Source organism: Rhinopithecus roxellana, chromosome 14 (assembly GCF_007565055.1).
Source record: "Rhinopithecus roxellana isolate Shanxi Qingling chromosome 14, ASM756505v1, whole genome shotgun sequence".
Classification (NCBI taxonomy): domain Eukaryota; kingdom Metazoa; phylum Chordata; class Mammalia; order Primates; family Cercopithecidae; genus Rhinopithecus; species Rhinopithecus roxellana.
This window is the reverse complement of record NC_044562.1, coordinates 82,551,819-82,574,198: the sequence shown is the minus strand read 5'-3', so window position 1 is coordinate 82,574,198 and position 22,380 is coordinate 82,551,819. Positions and strand designations below refer to the sequence as shown.

Here is a 22,380-nt window from a genome sequence, read left to right as displayed (position 1 = left end):
TGTCCACCAACAGAGATGGCAACACATCAAGAATTACAACATGTTATTATAGCATTCTCAATAATATAATTTTAAATACAAACAACATCTTAAATAATGAAAATAACCTACAATGAGACAGCATGTAAAAATGACAAATCCTTATAATTGCTCAAATAAAAACCAAATTTTTCTTATTTCATGCAGAAATCATCCATTTTTCATATTTGCAACTTTAAAAATTGTACCACCTTATTAAATTTTTCTTTTTCTTTCTTTCTTTCTTTTTTTTTTTTGATGGAGTCTTGCTTTGTTGCCCAGGCTGGAGTGCAGTGGTGTGATCTCGGCTCACTGCAAGCTTCACCTCCCAGGTTCATGCAGTTCTCCTGCCTCAGCCTCCCAAGTAGCTGGGACTACAGGCACCCACAAGTAGGACTACCACGCCCAGTTCATTTTTTGTATTTTTAGTAGAGACAGGGTTTTATCATGTTAGCCAGGATGGTCTCAATCTCCTGACCTTGTGATTTGCCCTACTCGGCCTCCCAAAGTGCTGGGATTACAGGCGTGAGCCACTGTGCCCAGCCTATTAAATCATTTTTATAAAGATCATCTTTAATTACATATTTACCTAAGTATGTAATGTAGGTTTCTTATTTCCTAGGCGTATTGAATCAATTTACTTAATCTGCATACAGAATCAAAAGGGAAAAAATAGCTTTACTGTAAAACCTATGTTCTTCTTAATATTATTTAAATTTACTCATGGAGATAAGAGCCCAACACCCTTCAGTTGCTCTGCCAGGGCCAATGGGGAAACTGTAGCTTCCAGTGTGATATTAGGGGCCTGAGAAAACCACCCTGAAAAAAGATACACAAATTATCCCATTAATTACTTTCATAGTCATACCTCAACAGGAATGTCTCTGATACCCTTTTCTAACAGCAAGTCTTTCGAATGGAATATTTGTGGTGATAAAAAAAGGAGCTGGATTGGAGCAAAATATCAAGAGAAGATGTCAACAACAGATTAGAAAAAGGAGAGGATGGGTTCTGAGTGAAAGTGGCATTGCTCTTCAGTTTCTTCATGATTTCAGAGCATGATACAGGTGCACGGGCAGAAAAAATAAGCACCTTCATCATTCATAAATAAAAACAAATTATTTACTCTAAATTGAATTTTTGATAAACTACCAATTTAAAAAAGCTCAAACTATTCATATACATACTTGAACCACAATTACACAGAAATAAATAACTAAATATAAGCTTATATTTTGAACTCATAAAAGTATAACCAACATAAACTAGAAGGAAAAATTACGAAAAATTCTATACTATGGTATTTTAATTTTAAAGGAAAAAAAAAAAGAGGAAACTCTTGATTTGTTATAAGCATTTTGAGGAGAAAGTGAAATTCTAGTTTAAGATTTTTTTCCTACCTTTATTTGCTATGTGGTTAACTAATATAGTATTAATCAATAATTATAAAATGGTTTTGAAGATTTAAAGTGTAAAATTTCACAAAAATTCATACTAGTAAAATGTTATCACTTTAATCTTGCAAAAGTTTCCATCAGTTTAAACTAGGATTTATTTGCTTAACTGACAATTACCAATATCAAGTAAAGATGTCATGTTATATCATTAATATAAGTAATAAAATTTCACAATATAATTTCATAAACTCCATTCATTTTGAAACAATTAACATGTCAAATGTATGCTTTGAAAATTATTTTACACATTTAAAATAGTGCAATTAAAATAACTTGCCAAAGCGACTGTATCATTCCAGTCAAACCATTTGAAAAACCTGGCACATAGAAACATGCCTAAATTATCAGTCACATGACCATCTGGCTTTGGAAGAAACTAGATCTATATTTCTAATGATCATGGAAAACATTAGCAGTTCTTCAGAAAACGTGTTATTTGCTGATACTGGCTACATTCGAAGTACAAAACAAAACTTTTTCTTTTTTTTTTGAGACAGAGTCTTGCTCTGTCACAAGGCTGGAGTGCAATGGTGCAATCTTGGCTCACTGCAACCTCCGCCTCCCGGGTTCAAGCGATTCTCCTGCCTCAGCCTCCCAAGTAGCTGGGACTACAGGCGCACATCACCACGCTCAGCTAATTTATGTATTTTTAGTAGAGATGAGGTTTCACCATGTTGGCCAGGCCAGGCGCGGTGGCTCATGCCTTTAATCCCAGCACTTCGGGAGGCCAAGGCGGGTGGATCATGAAGTCAAAAAACAAATCTTTACCACCTGTACAAACCCTGTCCAAAGTAAGAAATAATTAAATCTTCAACTCCAACCGAAAAATGTTGTTAATGTGCTTACTTGTTTTTCACTTACTTAGTGATTAACACTATTGAAAAATTATTGCAGCTTCTTAATGCTATATTGGGAGAAAAAAGTTCATTTTGAGCTGTCACTGATTGTCATGTCAAAAGAATAAAAATCAATCAGACTAGAATAGCTCAACAGAAATCTAAGTTACACAGTTTCAATGTTAAGGGACTCATATAGTTGGATCCGGTATTGATAATCCTAAATCTAGAAAAACCTCAGTGAAACAATAGACCAAAAGTTATCTTCAAGTTCACTGCCAAATGTAATTCTCTAATATCCAGAAAGCAAAGCAAAATACATAGGCATTGTTTGCTTCCAGTTTGCTTATCTTGTACTCTTTTTTTTTTTTTTTTTTGGAGATGGAGTTTCATTCTTGTCGCCCAGGCTGGAATGCAATGGCACAGATCTCTGCTCACTGCAACCTCCGCCTCCCAGGTTCAAGCGATTCTCCAGCGTCAGGCTCTCAAGTAGCTGGGACCACAGGCACACAGCACCCTGTCCAGCTAATTTTTGTATTTTTAAAAGAGATGGAGTTTCACCATATTGGCCAGGCTGGTTTCGAACTCCTGACCTCAGATGATCTGCCCTCCTTGACCTCCCAAAGTGCTGGGATTACAGGTGTGAGCCACCGAACCTGGCCTATCTTGTACACTTAAAAATCTACTGAGGGGCTGGGTGCAGTGACTCACGCCTGTAATCCCAGCACTTTGGGAGGCTGAGGTGGGAGGATCACTTGAGGTCAGGAGTTTGAGACCAGCCTGGCCAACATGGTGAAACCCCGTCTCTCTTAAAATTACAAAAATTAGCCGGACAGGGTGCTGTGTGCCTGTGGTCCCAGCTACTCGGGAGCCTGATGCTGGATAATCGCTTGAAACTGGGAGGCGGAGGTTGCAGTGAGCGGAGATCTGTGCCATTGCACTCCAGCCTGGCCAACATGGTGAAACCCCATCTCTATTAAAAATACAAAAATTAGCCAGATGTGGTGCCGCATGCCTGTAGTCCTAGCTACTCGGGAGCTGACGCTGGAGAATCGCTTGAACCCGGGAGGCAGAGGTTGCAGTGAGCCGAGATCACACCACTGCACTCCAGCCTCAGTGACAGAGAAAGACTCCATCTCAAAATAATAATAGCAATACTAATAATAAGAAGAAGATTATTATTATTGCTATTATTATTTTGAGATGGAGTCTTCACAATAGCAAAGACTTGGAATCAACCCAAATGTCCATCTGTGACAGACTGGATTAAAAAAATGTGGCACATATACACCATGGAATACTATGCAGCCATAAAAAAGGATGAGTTTGCGTCCTTTGTAGGGACATGGATGCAGCTGGAAACCATCATTCTTAGCAAACTATCACAAGAACAGAAAACCAAACACCGCATGTTCTCACTCATAGGTGGGAACTGAACAATGAGATCACTTGGACTCGGGAAGGGGAACATCACGCACTGGGGCCTATCATGGGGAGGGGGGAGGAGCGAGGGCTTGCATTGGGGAGTTATACAAGATATAAATGATGAATTGATGGGTGCTGACGAGTTGATGGGTGCAGCACACCAACATGGCATAAGTATACATATGTAACAAACCTGCACGTTATGCACATGTACCCTAGAACTTAAAGTATAATAAAAAAGAAGAAGAAGAAAGAAGAAAGAAGAAAGAAGAAAAAGAAGAAGAAAAGAAGAAGAAGAAGAAGAAGAAGAAGAAGAAGAAGAAGAAGAAGAAGAAGAAGAAGAAGAAGAAGAAGAAGAGGAGGAGGAGGAGGAGGAGGAGGAGGAGGAGGAGGAGGAGGAGGAGGAGGAGGAGGAGGAGGAGGAGGAGGAAGAAGAAGAAGAAGAAGAAGGAGGAATAATCTGCTGAGGGTGGGCCGGGCGCAGTGGCTCACGCCTGTACTCCCAGCACTTTGGGAGGCCAAGGGAGGCGGATCACCTGAGGTCAGGAGCTCAAGACCACCCTGGGCAACATGGTGAAACCCCGTTTCTACTAAAAATACAAAAAGTTAGCCAGCTGCGGTGGCAAGTGCCTGTAATTCCAGCTACTCGGGATTGTTCACAAAAAATAGGGCATTCTGAAATATAATTAGGTACTTAAAGACTTTGAGTCAAAGTAATCACAAAGACTGTGAATTGGTTTACAAATCTATAAAATATTATCCAACGGTTCCAAAATCTTGGCATTTTTTTTAAACATTTTTATTCTAAAGAAATACACAGAGAAATGGAAACAATTCTTCTACCTTCTGCATTTCCCATAAAAATTGTCCAATAATTCCCCCTAAATAGACGAGAAAGCTACGGTATTTAGGAATAAAGGATTTCCTTGTGGAAAGCAGTCAGATATAGAAATCAGTTTTCTAATTTCCAAGCTAATAATTTTCATATCTGTACTGCCTCACCAAGCATAAATAGGGATATGTAGCCTCAATCATTATAAGCAAAAAATAAATACAACAGGTTAAACAAACAGTATTTGCTGATTTTCTGCCTTAGAGTAGCTAAAGAACAGGCAACTTCCTTAGCTCACCCTTCTGTCCCCTGCAAAGCCTGATGATAAAGAATAAACAATAAATATTCTTCAACATACTCAGGAGGTCGAGTGTCTGGTCCAAGATCTCGGTGCAAAGAAATCCTGTCACTTGCGAAAGCATTAAAACAGTGTTTAGCTTCCCCACGTTCCTTTTCCTTTTGCTCTTCAACACTTAAATTGGTTGTCTTGAATGCTTTACCAGAAGCACCAGGTGCATTTGAATCCTGAGGTGGACGGTCAAGAACAGGCTTCAATTCTGCTGCTGTATAATATCCTTGCAAACAAGGTCTCTCACCAACATCAATGTTTTGCCTGACAGGTGCTCCTATTTGCATTTTTGGCATTGCATCCTTAATATTGTTTACAGCTTCTAGCATTAAATCTAACATCTTGTTTTTGTTTTTTATGTTTCTTTCCATCCTTGATTCCTCTTTGGAATATTGAACACTTACTTCTCTTTGCATTAAAACCAAAACTATAATAAAGAAAAAAACTACTGCACCAAGCTTCCAGAACTTTTTATGGTAATGTCTTTTAATGTGTAATTTTACTAGTCGCTTTAGGTGAGCCATTCTGACATTAAAAGCTTGTTGCTTGACAGATAACAGTTATTTCTTCTGTTACTTATATTTTTTATCATAGATTTGCTGAGAAGGTATCTTTAAATGGTAGTACCTATAAACAGAAATGATAGATGGCATTAGCAGCTATTCAGTCCTACAGGCATGGCTCAATTCATTCATTTAACCAACAACCGAACATAAGCTACCAATGTACTCTTATGGTTAACGAGAATACAAAGATATCTCGTCCTCAAGACAATTACACTTTCGGAAGAAAATAATTGTTACGATTTACTACAATTTATTGAGGTTGCAAAATATTGATATTCATCTCCATTCAAAAATACATTCTTTTTAAACTCTAATATCCACTATTTATAAAATTAATTTTATAAATATATTTTGAGTCAAAAAAGAATATCTTCACTTGATAACCAAGGAATCAAAGGACCTCATTAAACGAATTACAAAAAAGAGAGCTCCATAAGGAAGCAAGGGTATACTGATAGGTACTACCAGGCATCCACCTAAAATAGTGGCCTTCATTTTATGTAGTTTACTTTCAAACTAAGGTCTACTCCAGCTTAACCAAAGACGATAATATAGCAGTTTCATCAATAAGTAAACTATCATTCTCCCAGATTTTCTGACCCAATAGTACTTGTGAATCCTGAAGGAACCCCTAAAAACAAGAAAATCAGTGGCATTTAATTTGTTGTTTTATAACAGCTAGTTTTAATAGTTCACAGAAATATAAGATCTAATAGTAAAAAGAGAATTCATTAGCTTTACTTGCAGTGTCTCTAGGGAGCCTATAGAGGTCATTAAGTTAAAAAAGCAGAATTTGGTTTGATAAAATATTGCTTGCAATTGACCCTAAGAACAGGATAGCAAGTTTATTAAACCCTAATATAGGACAACAGGAACAAAGGAAAAGAAAAATAGGACTTTTCAGGAAACAATTACATACTATGAGCCGTGATAGCCAGTCAAGAAATTTGCAGGGACAAAGGGGAGGGAAAATGCCTGTTCCTCCTATGGTCTAAATACATTTTAAAGGAAATATCATTTATAGCAAGGGAAATTAACTTTTGACACCTTCTTTAACTTCTCTTCCAAAGTTCTCACCAAATTTAAAGTAAGAAAACCAGGTTCCAAGATGGATTCTCTGGTTTTTGGCAGGAAATTTTAAGCAGAATAAACAAAATAGGCAGAACTTAGTTCTATATACTATTTCTAATTCTATATTCTTTTCAGTATGGAGTGGACACTTCTGCTCCGAAAGATAACCCCAATTCTGGCATATATTGCTCATAAAAGTGAGATTCCAATATTTGTGAGCTTTGGTTGCTTTAAGAATTTCATGTAAAAAATGAAATGACTGCTCAAGCTTTTGAAAAGAATATAAGAAGTTACAGAACCACATGACAGTTGTGTAATTAATTATGTGTCAAATGTTGTGCTAGGCTGTGGTTACAAAATTAAAGATAGCCCTTACCTTCAAGAAGCAGAATTGAAATATAAGAAGTCAGAGGCCAGTCACAAAGCAGTGTGATGTGTGTTATGACAAGAGACAAAGAAAGCTACACAGGCTTGGAACAGCGGCTCATGCCTATAATCCCAGCACTTTAGGAAGCTGAGGCCAGAGGATGACTTGAGACCAGGAGTTTGAGACCAGCCTGGGCAACATTGCAAGACCCCATCCTACAAAAAAATACAAAAATTAGTCAAATGGGGTGGCACACGCCTGTAGTCCCAGCTACTCAGGTGGCTGAGGTGGAAGGATGGCTTGAGCTCAAGAGGTTAAGGCTGCACTGGACTGTGATTGTGCCACTGCACTCCAGCCTGGGTAGCAGGACAATACACTATCTCAAAAAAAAAAAAAAAAAAAAAAAAAAAAAAGAACGAAAGAAAAAAAAAAGAAAAAGTAAACAGCATAGAGGGTCAGGAGAAATGTTAGAAAAATTTTCTTAGAGATGACACTGTTGAGCAAAATCTTGAAATACAAGTACATTTTAGGCAGGTAGACAGGAGGGAAAATAGAGAGGGAATGTCAGATGCAAAACCATAAAAGCAAGAAAAAGCATGATCAGTCCTTCAGTACAGCATAAGTGGAAGGCATAGGGAGAGAATGACAAGTGATGTGGCTCGAAGGTCAGTTAAAGATCAGTTCATAAAGTCTTGTACATCTTTCAGTGAATTTGGAAATTATCAATTTTTTCCAAAATAGATGGAATAGAGAAAACTGTTTTTAAGAAAAGATCATAATCCTCATGCCTGTAATCCCAGCACTTTGGGAGGCTGAGGCGGGTAGATCACAAGGTCAGGAAATCGAGACCATCCTGACTAACATGGTGAAACCCAGTCTCTACTAAAAATACAAAAAATTAGCCGGGCATGGTGGCAGGTGCCTGTAGTCCCAGCTACTTGGGAGACTGAGGCAGAAGAATGGTGTGAACCCGGGAGGCAGAGCTTGCAGTGAGCTGAGATAGAGCCACTGCACTCCAGCCTGGGTCACAGAGCGAGACTCTGTCTCAAACAAAAAAAACAAAAAAGAAAAAGAAAAGATCATAATCAAATTTCTGTTTTAGAAAAATCACAAGTTTTTAAGCCCCAGTAAAGGTGATGGATATTAATGAGATGAGGGGGGCCAAAGGATGGAGTGGAATGATTTCAAGAAAGTCCAGGAAGTGGAATCAAACAACGGTCTTGGTGAGAGAAAGGGAAGAATGGGAGATGAACGGTGATATGGTTTGGCTGTGTCCCCACCCAATTCTCACCTTAAATTGTAATAATCCCCATGTGTCAAGAGCAGGGCAGATGGAGATAATTGAATCATGGGAGTGGTTTCCCCCATACTGTTTTCATGGTCATGGATAAGTCTCACGAGACCTGGTGGTTTTATAAATAGGACTTCCCCTGAACATGCTCTTTTGCCTGCCATCATGTAAGACGTGCCTTTGCTCCTCTTTCACCTTCTGTCATTATTGTGAGGTCTCCCCAGCCATGTTAAATTGTGAGTCCATTAAACCTTTTTTTCTTTATAAGTTATCCAGTCTGTGGTAAGTCTTTATTAGCAGCATGAGAACAAACTAATACAAATGAGTAAAGTGATAACATTAACAAAGGCAAGAAACACAAGAAGCAGCATAGATTCAGGGTAGGAATTATGGAGATAATTTGTTGTTTTGGATGTAGCAAATGTAATATGCTAATGGAACTTCCAAAGTGAGTTTGGATGAGCAAAAAGATATATGGGACAGGAAATTATGAAAAAGCTCTGCAGTAGAGATGAAAACTTGAGTCAGTCTTGGGGTAAATGTAATGTAAAACAAATAGGACAGAGAAATACCTACATTTAAGGGTAGAAAAAAAGAGACTGACTGGAAAAAAAGTCCAATTTTTCCAATCCTATGAAGAGTGGGGGGTGGGCAAAAAAATAAAAAACACAAATGAAAACACAGATAAATTATCCATGTCAAGTGGAGGTAATTTTACAATCTTATCTCACACTTGAGAGATGTTAAATGTGTAATAGTTGGTTGACCTTTAAAACTGAACTTCATTAGACCTGGTCTAATGGGCTTTAGTGAAAAATGAGAAGAGAACCTTGGCAGAGAGAGTAGTTGTAGTCATGCCTTCAAGATCCTAAGGCTTAGGATTCAGGGCACTTCCAGATATTAGGGTAGTAATCTCATCTATGGGGTTCCAGGAAGATAAGAATGGGCAAAATGTTGGGGTCTCACAGGAAAGTGGTTCCCAGTTGATGAACTACAACCTCATCCCCTCTAACTGTATCTTGACGAAAAGTAGACATTCATCAACATGTGTTCACCTCCTTTCTGTTCCTAAGAGGACTAGCCCTCCCCCACCCCCACCAAAAAAAAAAAAAAAGAAAGGCAAAAATAGATAGCCTTCCCCAGGGCTATCTAGTGATACTCAATTTTTCTGTAGCTAGAGGTAGGCTAAATTAGGAATTTGAGAAGAATTGAGCTGGTTTCCCTGAGATATTTTGACAGAACATGGAAAAAGAGTTCAGAGAAAGCACAGAATAGGAGGATATGACAGAACTAGATTCTTCCACAGTAGTGATAGTTTTCCCAAAACATTTTATGTCAGAAATCATATCTGTGGGTAGGGTGGGAATTGAAAAGAAGGATAGAATTAATGATGCCGATGGAAGAGAGTTCTTTTTAGGAATAAATCATAAAGTAGAGGAATTCTTCATCAGAAGGACAGTAATCCTATCATTGTGAGTGCATGTGCATCTATGTAAGGACCCACTCAGTTAGTAGGTTTTAGTTTGGGACGCTTCTAACAGAGGAGTCAAGGAAAGCTTATGAAAGACATGGATAGCATCCTATTCATGGCTGTTTTTCTGGCACTTACCACAATGTTGGTAACACAGTACGCACCCAGAAAAATTTGTTCACTGGAAAAAGGAAGAAAGAGGACAAAGATTTTATCAGAAACAACAACAAAAACAATCCTTAACTTGTGTTAAATGTTAACTAGGTCCCTGGTATTAAATGACATTTAATACATAAGTTCTCACTCTCTCAGCAATATTGTGAAGTATTATTATTATTTTTTTTTTGTAGAGATAAGATCTTGCTATGTTGCCCAGGCAGACTGACCTTGACCTCCCCAACCCTCCTATCTCAGCCTCCCAAAGTGCTGGGATTACAGACATGAGCTACTGCGCCTAGCCCTTGTTATTCCAATTTTACTGACTGATATGGAGAGTCAAAGAGATTAAGTGGCTTGGCCACGCCAGTTCAGTTTAAGACCAGCATTTTTCTAACTGTGTTCAAACTCAGGTTCAATGTAAAATCCTGAGCTTTTAACTGAAATTATCTAAAATAAAATGTTTAAGAGTCAAGAACTGATATCCTAAATAAAAGGGATAAGAAAAAAAAACTGAGGAAAAACCATAAAAACTATAAATAGCTTCCTATCATTGGGTAATGTTTTACAAATAAATGATTTTAAAACTTTTCAAAGTACCTTTTCAGAAATAAAGATTGAAAATAAGGTTGTAGATCTTAAAATGGAAGATTAAGAAGTTGAGAACTTTACAGAGGCAGAGCCTAGAAATAGGAAGATGATGTTTTGATCTTTTCAGACTATTTCTGAATCTTCTCTTATCAACCCTGATCACTTAAAGATTCCAACATCGATGGGATTTTCATTATGACTTTTCTGTACTTTGCTGTTAACGTGCAATATCAGGCTTCCATTAATGCTGAATGACACTCAACACTAAGCATCTCTATCAGTTGTCTTCAATTCTGGATATACATTAGTGGAAAGCTCTTAAAAAGTAAAGTGCCTTAGACTTCACCTCTGATTTAATTGGTGTGGGGGCAGGGCATATACTCTGCTTTTGTTGTCACTTTAAGCTCTCCAGATAATTCTAACAAGCAGCGAGGGTTAAGAACTACTTGTCTAGATCACAAGATTTGGGCAAATCAAAACTAGCATCTGATAAGGGTTATATCTGTCCAAAGGCAGTTGCATTACTAATTTCTAATATGTCAAAGATGAGTGTTTCAAAATAGACTCTTGATGTAAATGAATAGAAGTCATTTAGACTTGGAGATATATAATAAAATCCAAAGCAGGAATGACCCACAGTTTTCCAAAAGGACACAGGGACTTATGCTGATATAAATGAGGCACTGAGGTTTTATTGCAAATTATGATTCTATAAAATCATTTTATAAATATTTTATTCCAATCATAAAAATGGGAAAATTGATACCTGAACAATGAAAGACATAAGCCAAAAGACACAAAATAAATGAATGAGTAAAATGAAACCAGGATTCTTAATTCCTTTTTCTGGGAATAATGCCATGTTCCTTGTCAGTACTACCTGCCAAATTGGAAGACCTATGTAAAAACAGCTCATGAAACAAAACAAATCTCTCCTACAATCAACTTCCAGTTGGACTCCGAAGTTTGAGAATTGATAAGAAAAAAACCAGCACAACAGCAAACTCAGGATAAAACATGTCATATTTGCACATTAGAAATGATTAGCAGATAAAGGGTTTGTTGTTCTTGTACACTTTCTAAAACCTTTAAACGCTATGTCCAATATGGCTATTTGCTAATTACCAAAGATCAGATTCACAGAGGAAGAGAAGTCAAAAATCATAAAACAGTTTTTAAAAACTAACAAAAAAAAAAAAAATTCAGAGATCTTCTAAATTCTAAATTCTTATGAATTTCTAAGAGTGAAATTCTGAGACCTGGTTTTAAAAAGTTATTAATCTGTATCCTGGTATATATGTAGACATTTTAAAAAGTCATTAATAAAAATATTCATAAAGTGAAAAGCTAAAGCAATATACACAATTTTAACTGGTTGTGACACTGTGTTAAAATCAATGGATTATTCTCAGGGGTAAAAATATGCTTCCATCTGAAATCTTACAAATTTAAAATAATCTAATTAAAAAGTGGTGGCTTCCAGTTAGCTAGACTACAGCTTCTCAAACTTCAAAGTGACTATGAATTACCTGGGGATCTTGTTTAAACACAAATTGAGAAGGGAAAATATCAAGGTAATATCCATCATGATTGTCCCTCTAGGTGGAGAAGCATAGGTTGCAGAAATACTAGTTGTTCATTTAACCTAAAAATTCCAACTGAAGCAATTTTCTGAAGTAGTGGAAAGCAGAACATTGTAATTTTACATGAAAGTAACATTTAATGAAATAAGATAGTGGTTCCTTTCACTTCTTTCCATGTTTGTGACAATAAACCATTACAACTCCAGGGGTTTAAAGTCTGGTTCCTGATGAATTTAACTGCCATGATGTCTAATTTGGTATATAAAACTTGCTTACTACTGAATTAAAGCATACTGTAAAGAGTTAGGGGTAACCACACTAAGCAGAAAAAAACACAAAATTACAACCCAATATCCTAATACAGATTATAGATTAAGAAAAGTACACTATTGTGAATTATTATAAAACTCATTGGATCTTTGCCACACATTATCTATCATCTGTATTTCCTATCTATCATCTGTATTTCCTAACTGAATTCAAAACAAATCAAAGAAAAACAAAATTTAAAGACCTTGCCCTGATAATAAACCTTTAAGTGCTTGAGTAGAAGTTTTATTATGTGCCCCTCATCTACTGGTTAAAGTGTTAGGGAACAGAGGAGTGGCAGAAAGTCATTTCTGCTTACATTTATTGGTGGATCAAATCTCATGGTGTTTTGCTGCTGTAATTTGTTAGTTTTGATTATGTTTAAGTTCATGTTTACACCCTTGGCAGCATTTCTTCTGAGCAGGAAGTGGCACGTGGATGTATGACAAGAGACAAACACTGATGCAAAGCAAACTGCATGGAGACAGCCACATTCTGTCTCAGAGTGGGTAGCAGTAGACACACCTCAAAGATCTCAGCTAAAGGCAAAGTAGAGTTACTCTGGGTGGCTGGGCAATGCCACCAGTGGATAACTAAACTACATGCAATTGTTATAAACTAAGAACAGCTTTCTGAACAAAGATATCTGCAGGTTGTGAGACAAAAAGCTGAGTGACAGAGTTAACCATCAGCAACTGTGAGGCACAGGTTTCAATACTGACAAGGACAGGGTGAGACATCCAACTTCTCAGCTACCCCTAGTCAGACAGACATCTCCCTTGTCGTCATCTCCGAATGTGAATGGTTGCTGATAGAATCTGGATTTGTGAGCTAGCCAACTCTACCTCAACAGTTTGACACAAACCAGTAATTATGATACTACATTACCTGTCAAGGGAGTCACAAACTCAGGGTCTCACATGCTCTTTCCTGCTACATCTGCACCTGTGAATGACTTTTACATTACGGATGAAAGATATGCATTGATTACTTATGGCATACTATGGAGTAGAGGAATTTTGAGAAGTGATTTAGGTGGATCCAGAGATTATTCATGTAAGTGGTATTCCCTCCCCCCAAGGCAGAGGCACTGCATTTTAAAACATTTGTCCATCAGACGGGTGCAGTGGCTCACACCTGTAATCCCAGCACTTTTGGAGGCCGAGGCAGGAGGATCACGAGGTCAGGAGATCAAGACCATCCTGGCTAACATGGTAAAACCCCATCTCTACTAAAAATACAAAAAATTAGCTGGGCATGGTGGCTGGTGCCTGTAGTCCCAGCTACTCGGGAAGCTGAGACAGGAGAATGGCATGAACCCAGGAGGCAGAGTTTGCAGTGAGCTGAGATTGCACCACAGCACTCCAGCCTGGGTGACACAGCGAGACTCCGTCTCAAGAAAAAAAACAAAACTAAACATTTGTCCATCTATTTACCTTATAAACATAGTTGGTGGCTTTTGGATTAGTAAGGAGATAGAAACCACATAGTAATTTGAACAGAGAGAGTTTAATACAATCGAGTATTAAAAGAGGATTGGAGTAACAGGAAATTGCCTAGTGGGAGTTAAGGAGAATTCTAAAGAATACAGGAGTTGTAAATACAGTATAAGAGGCAACCACTCCCCCTAAGGCTGAAATAAGTGTTCAAGGAAAGGCTCTCCTCTCACCAGGGTTGAGATCCAGAGATGTCTATGGAGATGCCCTAGTTTTGACTACCTGCTAGAAAAGTCACAGAAGTACTTCATTCATGGGACTTATCAGAAATCTGCCCCTGAAGTTCCAGAAGAGGCTGTTCACAGCCGGGGACAGAACCCCAGAACTAGTTAAGTGCTGAGGAAAAGTGCCGGCTGCTGAGGGAATCTGGAATCACAGAGGTTGTCCCCTGCAGAAGTTTAGTGCACTTTCATGTGCCACACAGGCAACAACAGCTCTGGGCTGGCTGCCTGGGACAAAGGTGGGCAGCCGGCTCCCTAGACACCCACTCTTGTGGGTCCCCCAGTTGGCATGTGTGGATCTGAGGTGAGAGTTTGGGGAGCAGTGACTTGGGTGACAGAGCAGGTCCATGGTGTCTGTGGCTCAAGGGTACACCACTGCTGCCCAAATCAAGCTCTAAAGAAAGTGGAGGGTGTGGGGAACACCAACTCTAGAAAAAGCTGTGTTCTGCAGGTACCTAGTACTGGAGAAAATCATACTGGGGAGTGAGCAGTAGAGGAAAACCATGCTCCAAAGGAGCTTAGCCAGTGAGCATCACAGAAACCAGAAAGAGAAGCCTCAGTCACTTCAGTGTCCCTCCAGTGCCCTCTACTGACAAGGCTTAACAGTGAACGAGCCAGCAAAAAACAAATATTTACAAGGCCCAGCTCCATTATTACAGAGCAGGCTAATACAGTAAATTTGGAACTAAGAGACAATAAACTGATAAGCAGCAAAGTCTACACTTTCGACTACTCAGCTTCCACATGCACCCTCTCCCACACACTTAAACTCCTGCACAATAACAACGCAATTCTGTATTTCACCTAACAAAGTCTAACTGTTGTTCTTTATAAGTGAAGAAGTTCTATTGCCTCAAAAATGAGAGACATAGAGTCCTAACAGCCATTGTAGCCACTGCTGTGACTCTAAGTTACTCCTTAAATTGTGTCACAGTCTCACTAAATATTCTGTTACCTAATATTTTACTATTTTGTAAAGTTGATCTTCAACGGCTTCTATTTAACAGTTTTTAAAATGAAAATGAGAGAGAATAAAATTGTTAATATATACCAAAAAAAAAAAAAAAAACCTAGATACAAGAAGCAAAGAAAAAATGTGCATTGAACCTGGGAAAGCTGATGGAAAAAATTAAAAAAAAAAAAATGCAAACCTACAATAATCCTCACTTACCTAATTGGCTGCGAGGTCATAATGAATATCTATGGCTTCTTTCTTACACTAACTACTACTCTGTATTCACCATGCCCTTAAGCATTCTAGGAGTCCACAGATGTTGGTGATGTCAAGGAAGGGCAAATCCGTATCTAGAATATTTGTCTATTCTAGTGAGGAGAAGTCTCTGCCCCCTTAATGAAGGAAGAAATCCAGTATAATGAACCTGCCACCCAGAGGCTGGCTGATCCCCGCAGGGGCTCAATGTTGGTCTCTGCAGATTAGGAAGGCAGCAGCAGTGCTATCCCAGTCAACTTTAGAAAGGGGAAGCCATGTTGCTGAGCCCATGCATACACAGCTCCAGTCTTGCCACAAAGATCCTGTTTATGGGCCCACTGAACAAGCACTGAGACAGCTGCAGAAAGAGGCTGACTGATGTGCAGAATGTGTCATTTTGTCTACTTGATTATTAAGAGCCTCCTCTGCAATGGATGTGCTTTTGTGGGCACTCAGATGGGATACAAATTTTTTCAGGGTCTTTTCATTTTGAAAGATTTGTTCACATACCTCTTCCTCAAACTAATGACCTTGTCACCAATCTTCCAATCCTGTCCTTCCAACTCTGACCATACACACCATTAATAACTACCTATCGATGATCAATATAGATCTGTATTTGTAGGCATGTCTCATTCCCAACATAGTGGACAACCGTATTGACTGTTCAAATTTCTGCCTACAGAAAGAATGTTCCTTATTGAGTATTATTCATAGTTACTCATGGGTAGAGCTGTAGTGCTATACAGTCTAATCTTGGGTAGTCCTAGTGTATTCTTCAGATTCATATTTGTCTGAAAATCAGATTTGAGGTGTTTTGTTTTGTTTTTTTTCTTCTAACAACTGGACTAAGGGAATCGCCAAGAAGCTACAGGCATGAGTTGAAGGAGACGAGGCAATGCCATCAGAGTTGCTACCAGAGAAGTCTGAGTCCCTGGTTCATACAACTTATTGGTACTATCCAGATCTGCTCTAGTTCTGTCTCACGTACTATTTCCACTCAGTGATATATTGCTATTGTACATCGCCAACCTTATGGCACGATAGGTCAGATTTTACCTAATGATGGGAAACTTGGTCCACATGGTAACCCATAATTATACATTCAATATCTACCTAGTAGCAAGTCAGAAGCTGTTTACCAAAAAGTAAACAGTTATCTGAAGAAAATATTTATTTCAAAATCCTAGATGTCTGCATTGTGATTTTGCTATCGGCACTTTCCAGAGGCTCCATAGAGCATTCCTCTTTGGCACAGATACTAAGAGAGTCATTGAGTTTGCTAGATCATAAAGCTGAAGTGGTAGCACAGCCTGTACTGCTAGGCTTGCTGCAGAGCCTTCTTCTACTTTGATCATCATTAAAAACTGGTAGCCTTATGAATTACTCTGTAAATAGGTTGAGGTAGTATATTCAAACGTTGTAAATGTGGCCCCTAAATTCAAAAATGACTATTGAGGCTGGGTGCAGTGGCTCATGCCTGTAATTACAGCACTTTGGGAGGCTGAGGTAGGTGAATTGCTTGAGCCCAGGAGTGCAAGACCAGTCTGGGTAATATGGCAAAACCGCATCTCTACAAAAAAAACACAAAAATTAGCCAGGTGTGGTGCTCACCTATGGTCCCAGCTACTCAAGAGGCTGAGGTGAGAGGATTGCTTGAGCCCAGGAGGCAGAGGTTGCAGTGACCCCAGACCCCACCACTGCATTCCAACCTGGGCAACAGAATGAGACTCCCTCTCAAAAAAGGAAAAAAAAAAAAAGTCTATCGAGCATAGTGGCTACTGAATGCCCAGAAATTTTGCTGAATTTCTCTGGGGCTGATTTGTCACCCTCTAATTCTTATATGCTCTACAAGGATAGCTAAAGTATTTGCTACTTTCTTCTCATCAGAGACAATCAGCATAATATCATCAATGTAGTGGATCAGTGTGATGGCTTGTGAAATGTTACGATGACTAAGATTAAGAATTAATCTAGCCCTGAGGCAAGACTGTGAAGCCATATTGTTGGCCCTGCTAGATAAAAACAAATTGTTTTGGGTGGTCCTTGTAAATTGGCAGAAAAAGATATTAACTAAGTCAATAGCTACATATCAAATGCCAGGGGCTATGTGATTTGATAAGGATATTACATCTGGGTCAGCAACTACCTTTGGAGTCACCCAATAATTAAGTTGAGGGTAGTCTACAGCCAATCCCTAAGATCCATTTAACTTCTGCCTAGGCAAAATAAGTGAGCTAAATGGGGATGTGATAGATATCACAAGTCTTATTTTAAATCTTTGATAGTGACATCAATCTTGACAGTTTCCTCACGGATATGTTATTACTTTTGATTTACTATCTTTGAAGAAAGGGGAAATTCTAAAGTCTTCTACTTAGCTCTCCTACCACATGGTCCTCCCTCTATGGGTTAGCAGGGGTGTCTAATCTTTTGGTTTCCCTGGGCCACATTAGAAGAAGGATTGTCTTGGGCCACACACAAAACACACTACCACAATAGCTGATGAGCTGGAGGGGGGAAAAAAATAATTACAAAAAAAAAAAAAACTCATAACGTTTTAAGAAAGTTTACAAATTTGTGTTGGGCCACATTCAAAGCCATCCAGGGTCACATGTGACCCATGGGCCACAGGTTAAACAAGCTTGGTTTAGAGAGTCAATGTGGAGATTCTGCCAGTTACCCAGTATGTCTACTCCAATTATTCGTTAAAGAACAGGGGAAATAAGCACAGGCTAGATCTGCTGACCCCCTGGACCCACTATGAGTACAGCTGGAGCTAAGACTCCACGTGTTACCTGAGCACTGTAAGTCTCCACTTTGAACAGTTGGCTGCAATACTTTTGGGTCCCCCTAGGAATTAGTATGAAAGGTCTGATTATTTTCTTTTCCCCAAAGCATAATTTCCAGTAAATGGCTACAGTTCCCTTTGGGGAAAAGCTCTGGGAATGTGAATTGACTTAGTCCTGAAAACTGAGTAAGATGCTGTGACTCTTGATTGTAGCAACTAAAGTTAACTTTTTTGCTACCAGAGCTAGAGTTTTTCCTATTATATAGATGAAGGGATGCTATAGTACTACTTACGTAAATCATTCATTAGCTACCACTAGGCATATACCAAAGACAGTATCTCAGCTCTCAAAAACATCTGCAAGCCAATGTTTTCTGATACCTCTACGTCCCAGCTTTTCATTGTGGGAGATGTACATACTTGGTGGATAATATGTATATACTTGTGGATGTATATATATTTGGTGGATAAGGGCTTACCGTCACTTGGCTTTTGCTGCTATGGAATTTCATCATCTCCAGTGAAATCAGAGAGCCAATTTCAATGGTCTACAAAGGAGAGCAGCCACAGATTTTTTTCATGGAAAAAGGGAATCCCTTCACTAATGTACTACTTAATACTTTAGTGAAAGAAGTATCTACTGGGCCTTTTTATGGCATGTGTTTGGAGGATGGATAGATTGCATTCAATTAATTCAACCAAACATTCCTTTTTTGAAGGAGTCCAAACACATACAAGCAGTAGGCAATTTCTCTCCATTCATTCTTCCTTTGAGGCCCCAAGAATATTAAGGAATAGGGAGTGAAGGAATAAAGAAGATTGCTTGCTCAATTGTTATCATTTTGCATTCAACTTTCTACAGGTTTACCAATGCTGATGTGATAGATACTCCTCCCCCACCTCTCAGCTTCCATTACCCTATAGAAAAAGTGTCGACAAACTTTTGGTAAAGGACTAGATAACAAACATTTTTTTTTGCTTTGCTGGCCATATTGTCTGTACTGCAACTATTCAATTCCGTTGTAGTACAAAAAAGACAGTTTGTAAATGAATGAGCATAGCTGCATTCCAATTAAACTTGTTTTCAAAAACAGGTAGTGCATCAAATTTGATCTAAGAACTATAGTTTGCTAACCCCTGCTGTAGAAATTCTAAAAGACTTCAATCTCAATATTTATAAGTCTCCCCATATTTACCGCTTCCCCATTAGTTGCCACCTCCCCAGATGTAAAACAGAATTCTTTTCAAGTCTTCCATAACATCATTTTTTATTATACATAAAATCTGTGTCTACCTTTAAGATTAGGCTATATATGTGCCTAATTTGAAGCAAACAACATCCTTCCACTTCTCCAACTACCTTCTGAAATTCCTACATTATCCACTCTTCATGGTTAAGGTACAAGAAAAACTCCTTTAATATAAAATTTGGGTTGGAAATAAACCAGTCTCAGCCTAAACTTTAATTCTTCTATCAACAGATGGCCTCAAGTAGGGTAATTTTACCCAGAATCATGCATAGTCAATTACCGTATACAGTGAGGCCTACTAAACACACACTGAATGCCAAGCTCCAAATAAGGGAGGGTGGGGTGCTTAATTCCACGGGATTTACACTTAATTATTTAGGCAAAGGGAGAGGCCCCGATGAGTTTTAAGTAAGGTGATGACCTAATGAGAACTGAAATTTAGAATGATTATCCTTGAAGTTGTGCTGAACACAGAGTTTTTGGGGAGGTAGAAAAACCTGATAGGAGGCTAAAGGCATTTAGGATACCCTTAAAACCAATTCAGGCAAGAGATAAATATAAGGGGCATGGAAGCTTGGAAACAGATTTTGGAAGTAGAGTTAGCTGAGCTCAGCAAATGAGTCAATGTGGAGGCTACAGAGGTTGTTAAGTTGTGATGGGTGTCAAAGATGTGTTCTGGGCTGGGCGCGGTGGCTCACGCCTGTAATCCCAGCACTTTGGGAGGCCGTGGTGGGCGGATCACGAGGTCAGGAGATCGAGACCATCCTGGCTAACACGGTGAAACCCCGTCTCTACTAAAAATACAAAAAATTAGCCGGGCATCGTGGTGCGCGCCTGTAGTCCCAGCTACTCGGAGGCTGAGGCAGGAGAATGGCGTGAACCCGGGAGGCAGAGCTTGCAGTGAGCCGAGATCGCCCCACTGCACTCCAGCCAGGGCGACAAAGCGAGACTCCGTCTCAAAAAAAAAGATGTGTTCTGGACTTGTTGAAAGGTGCTAGCTAGCTAGGTGCTTGTAATCCCAGCTACTCGGGAGGCTGAGGCAAGAGGATTGCTTGAGCCCAGGAGTTCAAGACCAGCCTAGGAAACACATCAAGATCCCATCCCAAAAAAGAAAGGTGCTAGCTAATGGAGTGCTTTCTCTTCTGCATTATCTTCAGTGGTAGACCTAGAACTCAAAAATATGAGACCAGAGGCCAGTGAAACTAATGGAGGCAATGATAGAGGGTAGAGTACAAGAAGGAGACTGAGGTCACAATAGAAACAAGTTTTATCCAGTTCAAAATGATGGGTCACATCTGAAAAAACAAAGGTCATGTTCAAAAAGCTCAAAGAAAACAATTTCTATTAGAAACCCTGTCTGCTTTATTAATTGTCCTCTAGAAATGAGCCCACTCTGCCATTAAGTATTTACTATCAGATGTTTTTCCCCCTTTCTTCTTACCTCATTTGACTTAGAATTATCAAACTTGCAGGGCTGCTTACTACTCTAGTCTCTGTCAAAGCATAAATCAGATGTGAGGATGACTTCTAGAAATCCCATAGATATGCTAATGCACTAGTGAAATGGCACACCTGTAACTTGCACATTAATGCATTGTTCTAATATCAAAGGGTTGAAACAACCTAGAACTCTACCAGTAGGGAAAGAGATAAATTATGATGGAGTAATATGATTAAATATTTTGCAAAATAAAAAGCAAAGCTAATTTATATCCTGATATGAAATGATCCCCACAATATAATTAAATGGGAACAAAAAAAGCAAGCTTTGTATTTTAAAAAGAAGGAAAATACATATGTATTGTTTTTATATTTTTAAAAAATAGCATTGGTTACCTCTGGAGAAGAAAACTGGTGTCAGAGGACAACAGTGAAAGGAAGATTTATCATATACCCTTCCTAACTTTTGAAAATGGCGAACTTCAAACAACTGGAGTTCACAAACAACTGCAACTACTAACACATGTTTAAGAATTAAATAAAACAGAAAGGAAAATGTGTAAAGGTAGAATAAAGAGTTTTAGGCATGCAATATCTCACATTTCTTAATTCCATGCACCATTTTTCAGGAAGCTAGTGGTGGATATGTGTTTCATCCAAATGAGGGTGTGAATAAAAAACAAAAGTCATAGTACCTAAGGAATAGCGGCTCTATCAGAGATGTCAGCAAAAAGAAATTCCAAACAACCACCATGGAACAGGCCTAGAGAGCAACAGTCCAAACGGAGACAAGAGCACAGATTGCTCCAGTAAGGGACCAATAAATGTTATGTTAGACTACATGTAAAACCAAGCTGAAAAGATGTTAGAGTACACAGAAATTGCACTCTAATTGACATATGGAAACACTAAGCCAAGTGTTTTCTTAAATGAGTTCATTATTACTCCTAGGATTTAAAAAAAAAAAATTCTACAAGTAAAGAATCCTACTCGTAATATGCTTGCTTGACTCAGTAGTAAACAATATCTATGTAATCACACTAAATAAATACTAAAATGCAAACAAAACAATGTGAGAATTATATTGGGAGGTCAAGGAGGGAGAGTAGAGGTGGCTGTGTATGAAAGATCTAAATATTTATCTACCATAATGGGAAGTCAGTAGATATTGCCAAATATTGATACATTAAGAAACAGCAGTATAAGTATATTATTTGAAAAGGTTAAGTGCTGGAAGAAACATTTAAATAAATGAAAGTAGTTGCTTTTAGGCAACAGGACTGGGGAGATGAGAAAGGAGGGGCAGGGTTGACTGGATTTTTATTGTTGTTGGAAGTCTTTTAACAACCCTATTTTATTTTATTTATATGTAAGTAGGACAAATGTACAGTCATGTCCTGGTATCTGCAGGAGATTGGTTCCATAACCCCTGTGGATACCAGCATCTGCAGATGTTCAAGTCGCTTTTATAAAATGATGTAGTATTTGGATTTAACCTATGCACATCATCCCAATTACATTAAATCATCTCTAGATTACTTATAATGCCTAATTCAATGTAAATATTGCATAAATAGTTGTTATACTGTGCTTTTTTATATTATTTTTTATTGCTGTATTACTTTTTTCCTGAATATTTTCAATCTAAGG

At 38.5% G+C, this 22,380-nt stretch overlaps 1 protein-coding gene across 2 annotated transcripts in view; it reads right to left on the bottom strand.

The window, feature by feature from the left end:
- The window catches only part of GALNT3 (polypeptide N-acetylgalactosaminyltransferase 3), a 48,026-nt gene that overhangs the window by 17,480 nt on the left and 8,166 nt on the right, over positions 1-22,380 (bottom strand). Inside the window, exons 2-4 of one of the 2 annotated variants that reach the window (XM_030916623.1) lie at positions 18,520-18,588; positions 9,822-9,864; positions 4,927-5,544 (exon numbers count right to left, since the gene is read on the bottom strand). In XM_030916623.1, the coding sequence (XP_030772483.1) occupies positions 4,927-5,441 (515 nt within the window). In that variant the 5' untranslated portion in view covers positions 5,442-5,544; positions 9,822-9,864; positions 18,520-18,588. The remainder of the gene's footprint in view (positions 1-4,926; positions 5,545-9,821; positions 9,865-18,519; positions 18,589-22,380) is intronic. The other variant, XM_010365303.2, reaches the window with a different exon arrangement.